At 43.8% G+C, this 22227-nt stretch overlaps 1 protein-coding gene across 2 annotated transcripts; it reads right to left on the bottom strand.

Moving 5' to 3' along the window:
* Window positions 1–9856: 9856 nt before the first annotated feature.
* Window positions 9857–15221, bottom strand: LOC311367819 (eosinophil peroxidase-like; the record flags this gene model as incomplete). Of its 2 annotated transcripts, XM_084486649.1 has the most annotated exons (16): window positions 15189–15221; window positions 15034–15100; window positions 14765–14846; window positions 14297–14472; window positions 13801–13933; window positions 13361–13490; window positions 13046–13252; window positions 12600–12963; window positions 12306–12466; window positions 11816–12074; window positions 11561–11731; window positions 11186–11423; window positions 10716–10936; window positions 10575–10609; window positions 10341–10409; window positions 9857–9958 (listed from the first exon to the last, which is right to left on the bottom strand). In XM_084486649.1, exons 2-16 carry the CDS (start codon window positions 15098–15100, stop codon window positions 9944–9946), a joined length of 2328 nt encoding a protein of 775 aa, XP_084342775.1. In that variant the 5' UTR covers window positions 15189–15221. The 2 variants fall into 2 exon arrangements, with proteins under 2 accessions (XP_084342775.1, XP_084342774.1); XM_084486648.1 differs by lacking the exon at window positions 9857–9958 and having other exon boundaries at window positions 10302–10409.
* Between the last annotated feature and the right edge of the window lie 7006 nt (window positions 15222–22227).

Below are 22227 nucleotides of genomic sequence, written 5' to 3'. Positions count from 1 at the left end.
GGCTATTTCCGGTATTTCCAACAAGTGCTTTAATATAATGCTTCTACAATGTAATGCCAGAACTAGCCAGGTGGTCATTTTACTCTTATAGCCAGTTTGCATACCTGGACTCCCCATGACACGGGCTAGAAGTACAGACACGGGGCTAAAATGATGGACAGTATACTCTCCCCTTTGAGTTAGAACTGCGCTTCAAAGAGGTCTTTTGGGCTCATGGTTTTCGGCAGCATTGGATAGGTTTTGGTTCTGTTGTATTTCTTTGGTGTAATAAATACAGATGGATTGTGATGATTTTGTTTATAAAAAATCGAGTTGCCGATTATTTCATGATGTTCAGACCAACATGCGCATTAACCACCACTGGACCCTCCTCTTCGTCACTTCAAGATCCCCTCCTCCTCCCCCATGGCTAAAGGACGAAGAGGGCTGTCTGATGTCTTATAAACCTCCGAACTCTTGAGCTGGGTTGATTTGATGGCTTTGTTCCTAGGCCTACTGTTAAAATATATTTACATACAATTTAAATATAGACATTGATATATTTGAAACAAGAAGTCAAGTGTCTGTTGGAAACAACAACTGAGATATATAGATTTTGAGATGTTTTCTAATGTCAAATATTTTTGTAAAAAAAATAAAATAAAGAGAAACACTAACTTAAATTCACAAAGTTATACGAGAATTTCTTTTAGAAAGTGCGACAGAAGATGATCAATGCATCGACAAACTGGGAGGCAGACAGAAAGACAAATATGAAAAAATAAATGCATCAGAAATCTTGGAGAAATTACATTATGTTTGTCTGTTGCTGTTTTACTTTTCTATTTTTCATCCTGGCTGCCTTCACATACCAAGGTATGCAAACTGAATACTGAATCATTAAGACACATTTCAATAGTTATTTTATTATTTTGTAGACCTATAAGATAACTTGTTTAACTCCTTGTTTGTCTCCATTGTCACAGCTCATAGGTATAGGGTCAGTTCAGTCTCATTAATAATGAATGCACAGAGAAGGATTCACAAATGTATTTTGTAATTTATATATAAATGACTCTCTTCTCACAAATACATTTCAATGCACACACAAATGGATATCGGTATGTATAAATGTAAAATAAATCCATAAACAAAAATAAGTTTCACAAACACATTTCTGATCCACACACAAATGTGTCTTGTTTTAAATAAATGTAATATAAATCCATAAATAAAAAATATATTTGCAATTTTCATCAAAAATGTATTTGGATGTTGTTACATTTATATACAAACTGTTAAACTTGAATTTACAAGATGCTTTTCATTTGTGAACTTGTTTGCATTTGTGTGTCAACTGGTCTGTATTTATATGTGGATTTTTGAGACTCCTGACGTGGCTGGATTCACGAATGCATTTTTTTCAACAAGGAACTCTCTGTAGCCAATCAGATGCCTCCCTCGTTTTCAGCCAATCCATCCGGCTAAACTGATGGGGATATTCTCTGATATGATGAATAAAGACTGCGTTGAGTCTCCGACTCTCTGGTACTTCCACAACAAGTGAAGACTCGTAGTGGGGGTTATCTCGGCCATGGGGGAGACGGAATTGGGGGAAAGGAACTTTGGCTTTGACTCTGAACAGTGACAGGAGGAGAAAGGGATTGTTGTCGTATGCAGACTCCCGGAGGATCTCCTCCCGCCGATTGATACATTAACGTTACGAGTTCAGTCAGAAGTCAACAGCTGAAATATGGATGATGAATCGTCGATCATCGAGGTGGAAAAACACTGTGTCCTGTCCTGTGACGTCTCAGCCGTAACGTGTCTGGACCACTTCCAGTGAGGATTGCAGTACAGAACACAGCCACTTCGCTGCCGTGACACTTCCGTGACGGTTCTGGTGGAAATTGGCCTTGAGGGACTGCAGTCATGTGATTGGCTGAAAACGAGGGAGGCATCTGATTGGCTACAGAGAGTTCCTTGTTGAAAAAAATGCATTCGTGAATCCAGCCACGTCAGGAGAGTCTCAAAAATCCACATATATTTATGGATTTATATTACATTTATTTAAAACAAGACACATTTGTGTGTGGATCAGAAATGTGTTTGTGAAACTTATTTTTGTTTATGGATTTATTTTACATTTATACATACCGATATCCATTTGTGTATGCATTGAAATGTATTTGTGAGAAGAGAGTCATTTATATATAAATCACAAAATACATTTGTGAATCCTTCTCTGTGCATTCATTATTAATGAGACTGAACTGACCCCATACATAGGCTCTTAGGATTGAAGAGAAAACAGCCAAAAAGAAGAGGATGATAACGCTCTTTCTTCTAGGCAGGACACCATTTCCTGATGTATTTATCCACCACATATTTCACATGTACTCTGTACATGTGAAACTGTACAAATAATTATTTCTTATTCAACTGCGCTCCTAGTGATTCCTACAACCTTGGACCGTTAACAAATCTTAATCAGTGCCAACTACTATAATTATAATAGAAGTAGTAAATGTACTGCAAACAAACACAAAATGCTCCATAATGTAGGTAACGTTGACCACAGTGCTGAAAACCTATATATTTAACTATATATACATTTATTTTATTTTTTTCCAAAGTGACTTACATTCAACGATGACTATAACCAAAAAAAGTGCAAGAATCATTTGAATACACAAAAATGCATAACATAAGCAAAGCAACTCCTTTTACGTGCTACAATGTAGAAACGCATGCATATATACATGTGTTGTATGCATGTTATGATGGGTTGAGTTACAGACTGGCCTGCAATGCTCAGCAGAGCACCAGGAGTGGTACATTATGTAAAGAGCTACCGGATGGGACTAGTCTAGTCTAGTGCTACTCTGGTGAAAGAGGTCACTATCATGGCTCAGTCATGCCTTAGTCTGAGTAGGCTTTTCATGGGGAGGCGATGTCCTATGTTGCCATTCCGAAATAATTTCCGGCTGCAGAGGAAGTCATGTTCACTAGAATTAATGAAGTCTGTTGCATACTTTATTGAATAGGTGAATAATATGGTAGAACTGTCCTTGGTCACATTTTTATTTCATGCTGCAATTTATGCAAAGAGGCACCTTGCCAATGCCGAATCATGTCTGAACAGTCGCTTGCTAAGTGAAATTAGTATTCCTTTGACCCCTGTTAAAAATGTTGTGAATCACAAGCCTGAACTCAGAAAAAGTCAGTATATTCAAGCAAGCACGGCTAATCATTCCTAGGGTACAAAAGCAAGCCATTCTCTCTCTGCCGCTTACTCTGTCTCAGTTTTGACTGTGCAGCTAGCCGTGCATTATATTGAGTTATGGGAATGAGGGTGGTCTAAAACGGTGGTCGGGTTTGAAACACATTTCAACCCACATTGTAGCCTACTTACTCACCGACCGTGGTGTTTACTCTGTGGGACAGTGGGCTCCAATGGCTAGACCCTCTCTGTGTTGTTTATTCCTCTGGAGGGAGAGAGGTGCACAAGCCACTTATGTTGGTTCTGCACCATTATGTTGTTTGAGCAGGAGAGGCGTACGTTCTGCACTTAGAGCACAGTGGGCGTTTAGAAGCCCTCAGAGAGCTAATGTCAATCACTCTATGAGGCTTTTCACCACAGAAAAACACATAAATAACACCTAGACTACGACAATGCAGAAACTAAAAGGGATGGATGAATACTTAATCCAGGGTGACTTCCTCTTTCATTCTGCAAACTATGAGTGTTGGCAACAGAAGGTCAGCTGACCTTGAGATAGGTTACACAGTGAAAGGATACTTCTGTGGACCAAGACTTTCCATAAAGCTTTATACCATCATTCTGAATGACTGCATTCAGCGCCATCCATTATATCAAAATCTTGTGCTTCCCTTTACTATGCTAACAACCTTTTGTACATGCCTGTATTCAGGAATTTCATGAGTGGCAGACATTCCATTAATTGACTGACTTTATGGTGGAAAATAATGGAGGCTTCTCAGCCAAATGTTTGGAAAACCAAGTCAACAGGGGGGCTCTGTTCCGGGCCCTGTCCCTTTTGTCGTTCATAAACACCTCCGATACGGGGGGTTCCGTGGATCAAAGCAGGCATTTTTCTGACCTGTGACATTGATACAGTTATCTCTCTGTAGTCAATGACATCAGTATAGTTCTCAGTTCACTTAGATATTAAGGGTAAGTATATACTGTAAGTATATAAGGTAAATAATGTTTCTGTAAAGCCAAACGTTAAACACCGTATTCATATTATCTGGCCTCCTTCAGTCAACAAATGCTTCCATAAGATGAACCCCGGTTACCTCTTTGTTGTATAAGTGGCCCCTGGGAGGGATGTCTGGCTCACGTCACCAGGGGAGGGGAAGACGAGGAGGGCTTTGTGAAGAAGAGGCCCTCCTGTGGTTTCCCCTCCTTGTGTTTTCATGATGCTTATTCTGGCAATGTCAGCTGGTTGACTCCACTCAGTTAACTAGTCCATACACCTATTAAAGTCAGACACTACCAGCTTTATTATTATGACTGTATATGCCACAGACAAATAAAGTGGTATTGTTAACTATTACAATGGATTTTTTACTGTTTCAATTTATATCGGTTTTACAGGGCTCATCTCTTAAAGGGACACTTCACCCATTTGCATTAAGCTTTGCATCGTTAGAAACCCAGTCATATTTTTGAATGGTCCTGCATCATTCCCTCATTTTCCCTTGAGATGGCCGTATCTGCCTCTAACACTTCCTGCTTTAAATGACGCAAAATTAAGATTTTTGCGTCATTTAAAGCAGGAAGTGTAAGAGGGGGAGGGGGCTCTAAAAAACTACAAGCACTAGTTCCAGTGGGTGGGACTTAGAGGTGTATGGCAAAACAGTATAGAGAGTACACCGGTGTGAATTTGCACTACGGTATGGACTTTACCGTGTGACCGGGGTGACCGGTAGATCACACGAGCGCTAAAGAAGCAATGATGTAGAACCAGAGACGCAGTCGTTTATTCATAATACCATCTGGAGGCACACAGAGCTTTTGGCCGTGTTCTATAAGATATTCTAGAACACTCCGGGAGCTCCGGCGGGAGACCTGGAGCTCTATATCAAAATAATATAATATATAGATCTATAATATAATATATAATATCATGGCCAAAAGCTGTGTGCGTCTGGATGATATTATGAATAAACGACTGCGTCGGGTTCTCCGTCGTCTCTGGTCCTTCCACATCAATTTGAAGTTGTGGTTGAATCTGGACTTAGAGAGTCAAAGCCAAAGTTGCTTTCCCCAATTCCTTCTCCACCATGGCCGAGAATCAATACACGGTTCTTATTTTGCAAACCCGGCCGTACCCGCAAATTACATTCCGCACCCAACCAGACCCGCTATAAATTGATATAGACGCCCGACCTGCAACTGAAGGAAAATTAGAAACATTAGATGGAATGCCGGGGAATTACACTATGGTGTTTGGTGTGGTGCTTTAGATTGCTGTGCAAAAAAAGCACATCATTCACTGTGGATGGTTTTAGTTGACTCCTCCGCTCCTGAATAACATATCCAGCACCGACAAGTCTCGCTCGCCATCGCAAGACCCGCGACCGACCCGCAGTGTTCAGGCGTTCGACCCGATCCCGTGTCCGACACAGCCTACATTATTTTTCACCCGTTTCATCCAAATTGTGCAGGACAGACAGGACTGAGATAACCCCCACTACGAGTCTTTACTTGTTGTGGAAGTACCAGAGATGTCCGAGAACCCGATGTAGACTTTAATTCATAATATCGAAGGTGTAATTCATATCCGAAGGTGCACACAGCTTTTGGCCGTAATATTATATATTGTACTATATAGATACCTATATATTATTATATTATTTAGATATAGAGCTCCGGGAGACCCCAAATGGCAACAATCACCTTCTCCTCCTGCTGCATTCACTCTGGACTGCAGGGAGTAAACGCTGATTGGCTGTTATGTTATGTCCCTCAGGGAGTGAACGCTGATTGGCTGTTACGTTACGTCCTTCAGGGAGTGAACGCTGATTGGCATTGTGGGAGTTGTCGTCTTCAATCCACAAGTGCCAAAAAGTCACTGTCTGCCTTTTCTCGGTCAAGAAGGCACCAAATTAGAAATTTATGTTACTATTCGACTAAATATATGACCCACTTTTAATACATATTCATGTCTCCACTGGTGAAATTCTCCTTTAAACACATGTAAGTCATGGTGGTTTAAGATCAGCTTAATAAACAAGGCGATGAATGGATTTTAATCAAAGACCTCACTATAATTAATGTATAATTTGTAACTTCATGTAACTACAACAGTGTTTCCCATTAATTACTTAGACTGTGGCGGCCCGCCATGGTCTAATTTGTCCCGCCAGTCTCAGAATGAACCGAAAAAAATTCTTACACTTCTCATAATAACATAATTAAGATCTGTAACTTGTGTTTCGCGCCGCTGCTTCAGCAAAGCATCTCTCACTCCCAGTTAGCCGGCTCTGCCCCTCCCCTCCTCACTGTACGCGGCGCGCGCACACTCATACACACACGCGCGTGCACTGGAATAGCGTTACCTGACAGCATCCGAGACATCAGGACACCACATCGTTTGAGGTAAGTAACGTTAACAAACTTTACAGTATCCACTAGTACAAACACAATTTTATCCTGATCAATGTACGACAGCAAACAGATAACGTTATTGCAAAAGTTTATTATTGATAATTAACATTGACGTTCGTTAGTCTCGATTATGTCAACTGATATATCCAGCTGCTTGCCGTGAAAAAGTATGTAAAGTTGTATCTAGCTAGCTAACGTTAGCTAATTATCTAACGTTTATGTTATTACCAGAGACGGTTCAGAAAGTATAAATGTATCTAACGTTAGAGAATCTTTGTTATTACCAGCGGCTCTGACAACGTAAGTTAACTTAACGTTTACAAGGCGTCGCGGACGAGAGCCCCGCGACTCGCGAGCCTTGTAACTATCGTTAATTATTTTCAGCATCTGAGGAGCAAGTTGCCTCACCATGTAACATCAGGCTTTTTTTGTTAATAAAGTTGAAGGGTCAACTGAGAGAGACTTCTCCACAGTGAACAGGGTAAGGACAGAGGGCATGGCAATATGTTGCTGAGATGTGTGCCAAACATTTAACCCATTGCACTTACATGATGAACTGCATACTCTTCTTAATTAAAAGAGCAGTGTGCTCAAAATATTTTCATTCATTTGGCTAATTGTAGTTATCTTCATTTTCAGGTCAAATCAGACCTTCGTAACAGGCTGCAAGGAGAGCACCTGGCTGCCTGCCTGAGGGTCTCGATCAATGGGCAGAGTCCAGAGGCATTTAATTACCAAAGGGCATTAGAGCTGTTTTTCTCAAAGGCCAGGAAAATCAAATGTCCGAATTCGGGGTGCAAAGTTTGTAAATAGGGATGATGGGATTAATTATTTATTCTTTTATTTTCAAAAAAATAAACTAGTTCAACACAGTTAACCACGTTTGCTTAATTTCTTTGATGGCTCAGATGTTTGCTCTAGTTGATTTTGTGTTTTCACCATTCGTATCTATACAACCAATGTGTTTATGATTAAATTGTTTACAAGAGCATACAGGTCTTCATAAATCTAGCCTCTTAATTTTGCTTTCAAAGTCCACCAGATCGATGCATTTAACTTTAAAATGTAAAAAAAAATCTTACGGGGGAGCATGCCTCCCGACCCCCCTAGAGGGTCCAAGATCCAACCATAGTCTCTCAAAATCCTGTGGGAAACACTGCTACAATGTTTAATATGTAACCCTTTTGTACATAATTCTTGCAGAATTACTGTATTACTGTGTATACTTCCCGGGGGCGGAAAGATAAATGTTAATGAGGAATGGGTAGGGCTCGTAGTTTAGAACATTGTGATTGGCCAACAGGGTTACACATTTTGTGGTTATCTCCCAGAGCTCAGGTGGCACTTGGGAGTTCTTTGCAAACTCATGTTCTATTGTAACTCTATGCAGTTACAATAAAGCCTTGCTCATTCAACCCTAGTCCTTCTCGACCACTTGTATTTTGTTAAGAGTTAGGTTGTCGGTTTTATCCACAACAACTTCTGGACCGAAAGATCGAAATGTGCACTTTTCTAGGCCCCCTTTCAACAGTGGTTTCCATCTCACCCCCAATGGCCGTTAAGGTCGGGAGTGAGATTTTCACCATTGTCTTCCACGTTCTATTTCAAAGCATGTGTAACTATATGGGGTTGGTATATCAGGTGAAGCCTCCTTGTGCTCAGCAGTGTGGGGGGTCTTATTGTTAAGCACATTGTTTTGTAAACATGTTTTTTTGCATTGCTTAATTTAAGTTAACTCTGTCGCTGATGTTTGACCCTCTCTATGCACGGATGTTTAACATGTTTTTGTACCTTTTGATAATGAAAAATAATATATTTCTTCATAAAAGATTATTCAACCGACCGCGGTGTTAGGCGGTGAGGAATAGGGATAGCTTAAGTGTGCTTATGGTTAGGGTCAGTACTGACATCACACAGAGGGGGCGGTGTTGAGGTGCTCATTAGCGTTCAATTGCAACAGCTGAGGATGCAGGTTGATCTGAGAGTCTCTGGAGGTGGCTCTCTGCAGGACTCGGGTATAGGACCTAACCCGAAGTATCCTTCGGTTTGGGATGTTTTGCTGTCAAAACACTACAATGAGGGAACTTTTGGTTGTTAATACACGGGGAAACTGAACGACGGGAATCAAAGCGCGTGCGGGTCACGTGGAGACGAGGTGCCGGTGCGGCGACAGAGACAGTGACAGCTGTTCGCCTACGGTGGCTGTGGACCTGCAGTGAGTACCTCTCTCACCTAACCTCCTATAGGTACGATTGCGCTCACCCAGGGAAAGTGGGGACAGACATAAATGTTACGGGCTGTCTACCCGTAATAACGAGTGCAATAGGTCTGGCGCGTAACATGTTCTGCTACATGAAGTAAGGTTTCATGCTGACAATGTGAATTAGATTTAGGCCACTGTTAGATTTTTCAGTGATGGAAGAATTTGCATAAATGTACAGCACAAAATTCGTACTATAACTTTTTATCGGATATTGGATCAACGTTCGCCAAATGAAAAATCGACATCAGGCAGGTTCTGTAGGCTACTTTAACCATCAATTACATAAAACATACAATGTTACCCCATTACATATTTGGGATAATTTCAATGCATAATGTTAGTTATCAAGAAACAGGTAGTTGTCCTTTGTATCTTCAGAGGCTGTTTTATGGAAACAAATCATTACCTACAGATTATCTTTTCAGAATTATTTGAGATCTATTCATCCTGACGCTGATGGGAAAGAGAAGCAGTGTTGAAAGATGGCCCATTTTTCTTCCAATTTTTTTATATTGAGGTGAAAGATTAATGGATTTAGTGTGTATCTTTTTGTGTTGTTGGATCCATGGCCTGTTTACAGCATTGCAGTTCCATCAATGGCCACCCGGGTGCGCCAGACGTCCACTTGGTTAAAAGAATAGTTCTATACTGGCGCTCTCAGTTTGGCTATGAATGAGCTCGCGTAAATCCAAAACATATTATCTTGAATGAACAATTCCAACCACTGAAGAATGATTTATTCAAAGCAGTTGTTGCGCTACATATTATACAGTTGGATTAGATCAGATTCAAACAGAATTCATTGAAACAATGCCTAAAATGTCCATGGTAACATTGAACATACTTTGACAAAGTAATTACATTGTCAGAGTTGTGGTGAAACATTTCAGTGTACGTTTCATGGTGTAGCAGTGGTCCTAAAAAAAAAAGGCCTCCGGCATTGAGAGAAGAAGCAGTTTATGAAATGGTGCGACACAAATTCACCGTAAAGTCAAGCAGGTAAAGACAGTAAACGGGTTGCATTGATTAGAATTCTTTCTTTCAAGGGCCAGGCTCACCTCTTATGCATAGGGAACCTTCAGAGGAGGAAAACACAAGCAGAAGGTAATGTTAGTGTAACAGCTTGATCACGTGTCAGATGTTCATGTACTGGCTCGGTCTACAATGTCTGTACTGTCTATGCGAGGCGCTTGTAGGATTATGAAAAATTAGCAGCAGCTGATCCTTGTTTAAGTCATGAGTGACTCTGTGCAAAATGGGGATTAGGTCACAGACCTTAATGACCTGTCCTAAGTTTTTCTATAATATAATTCATTGACGAATTTCACAAGCAATGAAAGCGGGAGTAAATCATTCCATTTACCAATAGGAACACAGATAATTGTTTAGAAGATCACACATACTTATTCCTGAACTAGCTCATTCTTCTCGTCCTACAGAGATGTGAGACATAACCACCTTATTTTCCTCTTCCATCAGCAGCTCCTTTCCCAGCATGACTTGCTCTGCCTGGTTCAGCTTGGCCCTCTGGATTCAGGATAATAAAAATCAGTATGCGTCATCTCTTCTCCCTCAGTATTTATACATCAGTGTATTAAAAAGAAAGAGGGGGGAGGATCTGTGGGCAAGTAAGGGAATTGAATATATCAATAAATGTGTTGTCCTTGATAAAGAAATATTCCTAATTATTACCTCAGCTTCAATGGCTGCAAGAATTTCATTTTTGCCTGCAAAAACAAACAAGGCTTTTAAAAACAGGATTCAATAAAATGTGCACGCTAATGTTTTTTTCTGAAGTGAAAGTGAGCCTTTGACCACATCCCTGTTCCTCACCTGATGCCGGCGCAGGGTAGGGCCTCTCTCTCCATGGCAAGAGGCTTATGCTTTGGACTCTGGAGCAGTGGACCAGGCGGTTGCTACTGCTGAGGAGGCTGAAGGGGTCCTGGGGGACACTGGAGATGCCCGTGTTGTCGCAGATAATCCTGGCCAGGGAGGCAGTGCGCAGCACATTTCTCTGGCTGGGGCTGAACACGCCCGAATTCTCGTACCACAACCTGTCCACGGCAAAGACCTCAATGTTGTTCATGAGATGGATCGTGCCTGGGTAGTGAAGTGGGCCTCCCATGATTTCCACATACACTACAGACCCCTACCCCGCTCCTGCTCCTCAATCACCTGCCTCATAATTCAACTCAAACTTGCATCATCAATCATCCTCAAGTTTATCTAGATTAAACCGGGTCGCCCTTCTTTCCGTTTTGCACCCCAACGTCAATCCGGTCTGTACATGTCTGCATGCGTACCTGTCTCCCTGGCGGATGTTCTTGAACTGGTTGGCGATGAGGCAGGAGAACAGAGGGCCCACACGGCCTCCCTTGACCAAGGGTTCTGCCACGCCTCCCAGCCACACGTCGATGTTGCTGGGTGTTCCGTACAGCTGCAGGAGCCTGGTCGCCAGGCCCGCGTTGTTCAGAACCCGAGCCAGCTCGGCCTGGTTGCGAGGCTGCGACAGCCCACACAACTTACGCCACGCGTTGTAGCCTAGTGTGTTTAGTAAAAGAGGTGGATTTCCATCAGATCGCAAAGCCTTTGCAGCATCAATTGAATAAAGGTAAACTGAATCAAGCGAGCAAAGAGGCAGCAGACGAGAGGAGGAGAGGCTTTTAGGGGATAGGTACCAGGGATGGCGTGGTCCCGGCTCCTCTGCATGTTGAGTGACCCCAGGTCCAGAGCCAGCTCCATGACAAACTGGAAGAGCCTCTCCCGCAACGCGTCCACCAGCACGGGATTCCGAACGTTCAGTTTGGCAGGACGGCCCGCAAGACCTCGGATCAGGGGGTCGATCCCGCCTGTAACGAACCAACAACAATGTGAAGAAAACGATCTTGCTTGAAATTCATGTTTCTTGCAAACACTGTGTCCTCTCTGCTCACCTTCGAATACGATCCTCCAGGGGGTGAAGAAGGCCTTGAAGAGCGGCACGTTGGGGATGCGGGCGTTCTCCCGGTTGTTGTTGTCCAGGCGAGCTAGGAAGGGCTGGATGGCCAGATGACCGAAGCGGTAGGCGGCGGTGGCGAACACGTTGGAGATGCTGGGGTCCACTTTGGGGTTGTAGCCCGGGTAGCGGCCCAGCTGTCTGGACATGGCCTCGTCACCCACGATGTGGGGCAGGTAGTCCCTGAAAACAAACACCTAAGGAGGAGGAAATAAATGTGGTGAGGAGGAGGAAGTACACGTATTGAGGAGGTACGCGTGGTGAGGTGGAGGAGAAACTCTTGTTGCTGAGGAAGATGAGGGAAAAGAGGTAGAGGAGGAGGGACACATGTTGAGGGGGGGAGGGGAGGAGAAGTACAGTCAGTAGAGGATGTATTGTAGATGTGAGAGTAGAGGAGATGGATAAAGAGGTGCGGGGGTGGGGCTTACCTGAGCGTACGCGCCCATGATTTTACGAGCCTCTTGGTAGAGGGTCTCACCGTCCCACTGCGGGTTTAGCTTCTTGAGTTCGCGCGCCAGACGGTTGTGTTCTCGCATGAACAGGGTGTGGAGGGACGTCAGGGCAATGTTCTCATCGACACGCACGTCACCTGGAAACACGACACAAGCCGTACACAATCGTATTGACACAACACTAGTCGGGAGTCTACAAACTGTTTGCCAGTTATGATAGTGATAGAAACAAAACGGAGAGAGAGAGAGCGAGCGCATATATGTGCCAACCTGCAATGAAACAGGGCACCTCCTCGGCATTGCTGTCGTTTGTGACTCTCCTGCGTGTAGCGCACATTTCGGGCAGCAGGGGGCTGAACGGCAGCAGCTCCCGGCCGTTGTCCCTGAACTTGTCGTTGACGCGCAGGAGGCCCGCATCGCTCGTGAGGTTGCGGAGGTTCAACGCCAGCTTCTCCTCCGAGCCGTACACCTGGCCCAGGTCCAGGAACGCCGTCAGGGTGTTGATCTGCTCCCGCTTATTCGCCACGCCCCCAAAATTGAATGCCGAATTTCCGGTTCCACACACAGGCGCCGATCGGAAGACTGGGATGCAGCTGTCTGGGCCAGTTGGCAAACGGGGGTCCCCGCGGGGGATCTGTGTAGGAGAGTGCCGTGTACAACATATAAGTCGTACTACACAATAAAAGCTCCAACAGGAACCCAGTCGGTGACCATACCTGAATGGGGAAGCAGGGCTCGGAGCGCTCGCAGCTCTCGTCACAGTTGAGGCCATTGCTGAAGGAGCGGATGCTGGGGGAGAAGGGTGTGAAGGTGAGGTCGTGGTCGTTCCACTGGCCGAACAGGGTCGTCATGTGGGTAAATTCAGTGTCGTTGACCACGGCCCTGTCCGTCGTCGCCAGGATGCGGTTGGACACCTCTCTGACCTATGGAGGACGGACACAGCCGTTGTAGATAGACATTTTATAGTGGCCGCACGTGGGTTTTACTGGCACGCGATGCTGCTGCCGCCGCCGCCACATGGGCTGACATACCAGAGGGAGAACGAAGTTGTTGAAGCGACGGGTTCTATCCCAGCCGTTGGGCAAAGCGACGCCGTCGTCGTACTGAGCGGGGAGCAACCGCTTGAAGGGGGTGTTGGAGGCCCCCAGACGAGGGTTCATCCTGTTGACAGCACGTTGAAACCCTTTTACTTTGAAACTTCCCTCTCTCCCTCCATTGAAGTGTGCACATGTTACTTGTGGTTGGGGGATGTCTTAAAATCTGTAATGAGTTGACACACACCGTCCGCCTCCACATCTAGTTTTCACAATCTTTCAATCATTTTTCATCACTTCTGTCCACATATCGTTGGTGGTAATCAACGGCATTTGCATTTATTTGAATTGTAATGTTTCAAAATAACCGTAGAATGGGGAAAAACTCATCCTTTGTCTGCACTACAAGCTGACGGGAATAAAACAGTGGCTCTTACATGTTGTTGCAGACGCTGGTGGCGGTCCTGTACTTGTCCAGGTTCTGAATGGTGCCACAGGGCGGATCGCTGACCCTGGCTGCACATCCAGAGATCCTCGAGAGAACCTCCAGGTCTTCACGAGGGAGCAGATCTGGAGGACAGCAGACATAGGTTCAGAAAACGGTGTGGGTGGGTGGCAGTGTTGGGGTAGTTACTCTACAAAAAAGTATTAGTTACTTATTACTAGTTACTATTGTAAATTGTAAAATATATATATATCGTTACTGTAATCCATTACTTTGTAACTCGTTACCCCCAACACTGGTGGGCGGGTATGTTCGAGTGAGGGTGTGTGTGCATGCACAAAGCCCATGTGTGTCGATATGCATGTGCGTGTACACATTCACATCGTGTATGACCCCACCCGGAGTCACCAACACCTCTCTGCCACTTTACCTGCCCTTATAATAAATCTCCTGCATGCACACAAACAACAGAGCGGCGTGCACCTGACCTGTGGCGTTGAGCGAGCGTTTGTGCACGCGGTGGACGCGGTCGTGCAGCAGGCGCAGCGTCTGGGCCATGTAGTCGGCAGAGCGCACGGCCGAGCGGGCGACTCCACGCGGCTGCTTCATGAGACGCAGGATGTCCGCCGGTGCGACGTCTTGACGACGAACCCTGCTCAGACTCCTGGCGGGGGAGGGGGGGGGGGGGGGGGAGGTATGGTTATGGTACAGTTAAGGTACGATGGGAACCATAGCAGTATTAACATGATTATCATCAGGTTAATTGTGAAAGACAAACGGGTATGTAATGGTCATTTTTTTCTATCCATCACCGTTGTGTTTATAGTTGAATCATTAGACGAATGGAAAAGTGACTTTAATGCATAAAGTGGAAGTATCCTGTTACAGTATCCTTTTCTGTAAGGTGATTGTTAAAAATTCTCGTTAAGACAGAATAAGATTAAACAACAACTCACTCATCTCGCGAGTACTTGTAAGTATCATCCACCAGTTTTTTGGCCTCTTCAAAGCACTCCATAAGATAGGGACGACCCAGACCTTCAGATACAAGAGCATTAATCAAATAACCATAAGATAGAACTTCAAATACAAGAGCATTGATAAAATAAACCATAAGATAGTAGAAGTTAAGGACAATCCAAACCTTCAGCTACAACAGTATAATAAAATGGACAAATGTATTCAAAACGTCACGTTTTTGGAAGGTAATTGTTTAAAAGCTTACTTGATGGGTTTGAATGGGCCTGCATCACGCAGATGCACAGCGTTACAACGCAGACAAGCAGGTTCATCTATAATTGAACATAACACAGAACATCAACCATCAACGTTAAGCATGATGCGCCGGCTAGGTCCCTCGTAGAAAATAAGTCCTCTTACCTCTGCACGGGCAGCTTAAAGTACACTGAGAACAATGTGAAGGTGTTGTGAAGACTGTCCCAGTGTCAGCCTATTTATAGGGAGAGTCTTGGGCCTCACCCCCAGGGGTGCTTTCAATATATCAGTAAATCCTAAAGTTCCTACTTCCTAGTTCCTAAGTTCCCTTTCTAGCTGAACTGGATTAACTTAAATGTATCATTCAGTCAACCAACTTCTTGTGCAACAAAAGCTTTAAGTAGCATCTAACTACTATCATACTAACTAACTAACCTTCTATTTGTAGCACATAAGTTTTTTTTTTCAGATTGAAAAAATAACCTTACACATAGCCTACAACAGAGTACAATAGTTAACCACTCCTAATATTAAGCAATAATGTGGATGTAAAAATGTGCTTAACGGTTGTGCTCTCTGTCCTCTCCTATGACAAACATTGTATTTCTGGTAATAAGGAAAGAAAATCTTTTTTTTCCTTGGTATTCTAAAAAAGGTAAGGTTATGTTAAAAATATTAAGCCTTAAAATCCTTTTAATCCACCACATCATCGTCGAGGGAATTGATTCAAAGTCTTTAAATACATAATATGAGACACAGGAGAAACCATGCAACACTCTTACTGAGGAAAGTGGACCATTTCTGCTTTAAAAGACATTTCATTGTTATTAGTTATGTCAAATAGGTTTGTTTTAATGTTCTTAAAACATGCTTGCTGTTTCTCTCCATCAAGAATCGCAACATTTGAGTTGCAACCGCCACAGGAAAGTTGCAATCGTCTATCCTACCTATAGTTCCCCTTCAATGAGGCAAACTGTGTAGAAATAATGATAATGTAGAAATTTTGTGTAACTCTGTTAGGCAACTCCATGACTAGACAATAGTCAATGCCCCTCAAGCCCATGAGATGCTCAGTGTAGGACAGTCTGGCACCAGAAACAATAAGAACTACTAACTCTACAACTAAACAAATAGCAAAACACAAATATTTGGTGAGGTAGTGACCTAAAATTTTGCCTGAGATGTGAGGCCTGCTTTGCCGCTTTCTGGAGAAAAGCAATCATGTTGAGTTATTGGTTGCAAAACATAAAACCTACACTTTAATACAAACACAATAAGAAATTGAATCTGCAAACAGCATTTTACGGGGGCCAAGCCTAACAAAGACCATTAAGACCCTGATAGACCATTAGGACCATGAAGACCTTTTTTGTTTGCAAAAAGCTCAAATCCCGATTTGGGATCTGGCCCCATATGTCGTCATATGGGGCCAGGTTACCTCCCCTTTCTCTGCTTGGCCCGCCCAGAGAATTTGGCCTGCCGATCAGACAATGAGCTAGGACCGTGCGAGTGGCACCTGTCTGTGTGTCTGAATACACACATTGTAGAATTTCTATTCCGTTTCATTTCATAATCAGTCCGAGTTTCCATCTGATGCGTTTTTCAAAGACCGGGAGGTGTTGGGTCCACCAAAAACAATCACATAGCAGAAAACATGTCATTCTCTGCTCCCTCTGTTACGGCTTCAGTAGACCCAAGATATAGTCTCTGTGTTTTCTGTTGCTCGCTACGGTAACACAGAATCCATCAGCATATCTCTTTCAAGTTGCCAACAAGATGCTGATTGGCTTGGTGACAATTCAAGCCAAGTGTCAACTGACACCAGACTATTTTGGCTGGGATTCAGGGGTAGGTAAAAGCCAATCCCAGGCCAGACCCTTTTTGGAGCTCTCTACTACTCTGTTATTTTGGGTCTAAAACCAAGTGTGTAGAAGCTTTTTACCTTTACCCTGTGTGTGTGTGTGTGTGTGTGTGTGTGTGTGTGTGTGTGTGTGTGTGTGTGTGTGTGTGTGTGTGTGTGTGTGTGTGTGTGTGTGTGTGTGTGTGTGTGTGTGTGTGTGTGTGTGTGTGTGTGTGTGTGTGGCGGGAGGAGCTCAAGAAACACTTTTCTTTGAAGTAAAGTGGGGGAACCACAGGGATACGTCTATGCATGCACACACACAAGGCAGGGCCACATCAATGGCTGGTGTTTGTGTAAACAGAAGGACAATGAAAGATTTAGGCTCCTCGGCTCATCGCCAAGGACTGGCTGCTCTGCACTGAGATGCAGTCGGACTCCCCCAACGCCGACGGCAAGAGCGCCGTGGACAGCGGCGGCGTTCAGCAGCTCCCCGACCACGCGGAGAACGGCTACGAGGTGTGCTCGTGCACCTCCGACGTGGCCTCCCCGCCGGGGGTCCGCTCCTCCCCTCCTCTCCTCCAATGGCTCCTCCCACCTCTATGGACGCTCCTATTGGCCCTCGGTGCCGCGCCCCTTTGGTGACGAAAGTCGGAGGAGCTGAAGGGAGTTGAACTGAAACCAGGACGTCTCACGGTTGAGTCGGCGGGACGGAAGGACAGGACCAGAGCCTGATTGGGTGGAGAACCAGGGGACCGGTAACTTTTGAACCAACTGGACCGCTTTTGTTTTCAGTTGTTTTGGTTTTTTATCCGTCATTTCGTCATTTACCTGTCGTTTATTGTCTCCTAAAAGTAAAACAGGGAAAAACTCTTATTTCCGAGGGAGCACTTGTCTCTTTTCATCATATCTTTTTGCAGTTAATCACAAACGTGATGAGGCATCTTACTTGTTCCAGAGCTTGTTGGCAATGATGCTGTGTTCCAAGGGCGTGAACAGTAGTAATGATCTTCATGTCAAGTTAACGTCAACATCTTAGCCATTTTTTTGACACTTTTATCCAAAGCAACTTGCATTGAGTACAGTGTATAAGGGAGCAGGTTAGGGGCTGGATGACTTGCTAAAGGAGGCTAACAGTAAGGCTACGAGATTCAGGGATAGACCCAAGCCAAGATAGATTTTGGGAGATGCTAGCTAGTTGGTAAATAGAAGGTATAGTAATGGCATTGTAGGCAATGCTTACTGATTAGTATTGTTCTGGTGGTAACAAAATGCACAGGTTCATATAACTAGCTAGTTAGCATGTAGCAAAGACGGATGTAAGGCATGCTGGGATGGTAAAAAACACAAACACTCGTTTGTACGTTTGTACGTTTACATGTACAGCTTAATTCGATTAAAGCCATAGTTTGACTATGCTCCTCAATTGGTCAACTGCAATTGTCCATGTATACATGGCGGTGAGTAAATCGATTCATTGGCTGAAGCGTGTCATACCCTGGTACGTTAGGTGGCACTGTACCCATTTCAACTAGTGGTAATAGAGCCACCGGTTGACCTCTTTACGTCACCAGCAACAACAAACTCAGGCGGCATTCGAGATAGTTTTCAGCAGACAGCTGTCAGTTCACTTCGGGTCCATATCATTCTGTCTCCGTCGTATGCAGACTCCTCCGGCTGCTCTGCCGGCGGAGGAGTCTGCATACGACCGAGATGTCGGAACAATGGAGCGTCGGAGAAATTATATGGACCCGAAGTGAACTGACAGCTGTCTACTGAAACATTGCTTTCTCCTCCATGTTCGTTTCAATCTGGACTTCAGAGAGTCAAAGCCAAAGTTAATTTCCCCCAATTCCTTTTCCCCCATGGTTGAGATAAACACCATTAGGAGTCTTTACTTGTGGAAGTACCCGAGAGTCTGAGAACCCAACGCAGTCTGTAAGCTTCATAATATCAGAGAATACCCCCGTCAGACTGAGTGTTGGCAACAGAAGGTCTGTTGCCCTTGAGATAGGTTACACAGTGAAAGGATACTTCTGTGGACCAAGACTTTCCATAAAGCTTTATACCATCATGTTGAATGACTGCATTCAGCGCCATCCATTATATCAAAACCTTGAGCTTCCCTTTACTATGCTAACAACCTTTTGTACATGCCTGTATTCAGGAATTTCATGAGTGGCAGACATTCCATTAATTGACTGACTTCATGGTGGAAAATAATGGAGGCTTCTCAGCCAAATGTTTGGAAAACCGAGTCAACAGGGGGGCTCTGTTCCGGGCCCTGTCCCTTTTGTCGTTCATAAACACCTCCGATACGGGGGGTTCCGTGAATCAAAGCAGGCATTTTTCTGACCTGTGACATTGATAGTTATCTCTCTGTAGTCAATGACATCAGTATAGTTCACTTAGTTCACTTAGATATTAAGGTAAACTAAGGTGATATTAAGGGTAAGTATATACTGTAAGTATATAAGGTAAATAATGTTACAGTAAAGCCAAACGTTAATCACTGTATTCATATTATCTGGCCTCCTTCAGTCAACAAATGCTTCCATAAGATGAACCCTGGTTACCTCTTTGTTGTATAAGTGGCCCCTGGGAGGGATGTCTGGCTCACGTCACCAGGGGAGGGGAAGACGAGGAGGGCTTTGTGAAGAAGAGGCCCTCCTGTGGTTTCCCTCCTTGTGTTTTCATGATGCTTATTCTGGCAATGTCAGCTGGTTGACTCCACTCAGTTAACTAGTCTATACACCTATTAAAGTCAGACACTACCAGCTTTATAAGTGGTATTGTTAACTATTACAATGCATTTTTTACTGTTTCAATTAATATCGGTTTTACAGGGCTCATCTCTTAAAGGGACACTTCACCCATTTGCATTAAGCTTTGCATTGTTAGAAACCCATATTTTTCATATTTTTGAATGGTCCTGCATCATTCCCTCATTTTCCCCTGAGATGGCAGAGCTCCGTATCTGCCTCTAACACTTCCTGCTTTAAATGACGCAAAATGACGATTTTTGCGTCATTTAAAGCAGGAAGTGTAAGGGGAGGGGGGGGGCTCTAAAAAACTACAAGCACTAGTTCCAGTGGGTGGGACTTAGGGGTGTATGGCAAAACAGTATAGAGAGTACACCGGTGTGAATTTGCACTACGGTATGGATTTTACCGTGTGACGGAGGTGACCGGTAGATCACCCACACGAGCGCTAAAGAAGCAATGATGTAGAACCAGACGTTTATTCATAATACCATCTGGAGGCACACACAGCTTTTGGCCGTGTTCTATAAGATATTCTAGAACAGTGGTTCTCAAACTTTTTACCATGAGTACCACCTTAGAAATGATTTGGCTCTCCAAGTACCACCGGAATTAAAATAAAGTTTACAAAGAAGGCATTAATATTAATAATATGATTTATTATTCACATAACTTTACTTGACTGAACAACCAACTGTAGACTATGTAAACTCATGTATTGTATTTAAACACTTGCAACGAGACAATACTAACAACAGGTCAGAATATAATGTTTAGGTTTGAAGGAGAATGTAGCCTACTCAGGCACAAATTGAAAATTAAGAATAGTAGGCCCTACTGTGACCTTCTCAAAGTAATCCTGGGGAATGTACCCATAAGAATAATAATAAAAAAGAAATTGGTAATGGCGACTCTGGGCCTATCATGCTTAGTGAGAGGGGTGTGCGTGGCTCTGTAAACAGAGTTCTGTGATGTCTGGGTCGATTGAGGTTAGCTTTAGCCTCAGACTTGGTTCATGATGTGTCAATAAGCCCCACCTGTGTTGCGCAACTTTACCGTGCATTCACGTCGCAGCCGCGATTGCATTTGGATCACGGCAGTGTTTCCCACAGACCAGGGGGGTATTCCATCAAAGTCGCTAACGAAAGCGGTGATTAGTTGTTTAAGCCTGGTTAGAACTAGCGCCAACTTCCACTTGAGACTAAAGCCGTTCCATCAACGCAGTTCAGCCGCGCATTGCTCAGGTTAGTTCAAACCAGGCTCACATTATCGTGGATTACGCGCGTTCACGAGATATGTAACCAGCCCAGAACCGTGAATGTCGAATCATGGATCAAATGTCCGAAAAGGACCGAGCGGGATATTTTCCAGCGGCGAACAGAAGCTGCTTGTGGAGGAGGAGTAGGCCTACACGCATATAATAACTCAAAAAGGGAACACCGTAACCATTAATAGAAACAGGGAGGCTGCCTGGCACAAAAATCGGCGATCTGTTGAATGCATAAGTAGTATTAAGCGTAACATATTTTAATTTAATATTGACCATGGATTTAAAAGCAGGGAGATAGTCTCGAGTTAACGTGTCGGACTTGTAGGCCTACCCGGTCGTCCGGGGTTCTATCCCCACGCAAGTAGGCTAATAGTAGCCTAATATAGGAAGCATTACTAGAGAAGTCAAATAACTTTTCATGCCATTTATTTTCCATTTCTTTGAATATTCTTAATTAGGTAATTAATAAAATTAATAAAATTAATAAAGGGAATTACAAAATGAAGCCAACGCCAAGAATACTACACATTAGAACTCGGGTCGCACGTATCACAGGGCAAGTGCTAGACCATTCACCCAGCCGCTGATTACTGATAACGCGATAATACATAGATTTGTGTAAAAATGTGTTGAACAAATCGCCACAGTAATAATAGATAGCAATTCATTGAATTATTTCATTTGCGTCATTTAATCTTAGACCCTTAGTGAAAATATACGCTGTTTGTACTTATATGTAGGCCTACATTTATGACAAAATTGTGAGGACTGTGCTTGGTGGAACCTTCTAATGGTACAATTGTTGCTAACAGATGGATTTCTCTGAAACACCGCTCAAGTTAGCCTGACAGTTAACCTGCTCCCGACCAGGTTAGTTTGGTCGGATAAATTGCCATGGTTACTTAGCGGAGATTCCCTTAAGTGACGTTCATGGAACGCAACTCCAGCTGAAAGAAGCCCGGCTTTATGTTTAGCTTGATGGTTGTTTGGTCGGATAAGTTGCCATGGTTACTTAGCGGAGATTCCCTTAAGCCACATTAATGGAACGCAACTCTAGCTGAAAGAAGCCAGCAAAATAAGCCCGGCTTTGGGTTTAGCTTGGTTGATGGAATACCCGCCAGGTAGCAATGTGTGGCGGATTTGTTGACGGGGGGGGGGGCATTATCGTTAATAGAAAATGCGGATCATTTTCTTTCTCGTGTGTCGTTTTTCGCCCGTGCCTAAAACCGCCACTGCTTATAATGCTAAAGCCCAGTTCAGACCAAAGATTCGCGACGCAACTGCTTGCAACTCGCAACTCCTTGCGACTCCTTGCGACGAGACGGGCTGAGACGT

The sequence above is a fragment of the Micromesistius poutassou genome, assembly GCF_964030765.1.
Source record: "Micromesistius poutassou genome assembly, chromosome: 22".
In the NCBI taxonomy this organism is placed as follows: domain Eukaryota; kingdom Metazoa; phylum Chordata; class Actinopteri; order Gadiformes; family Gadidae; genus Micromesistius; species Micromesistius poutassou.
Note: the sequence above shows the minus strand (reverse complement) of the source record. Positions and strands in the feature narration are given on the sequence as shown.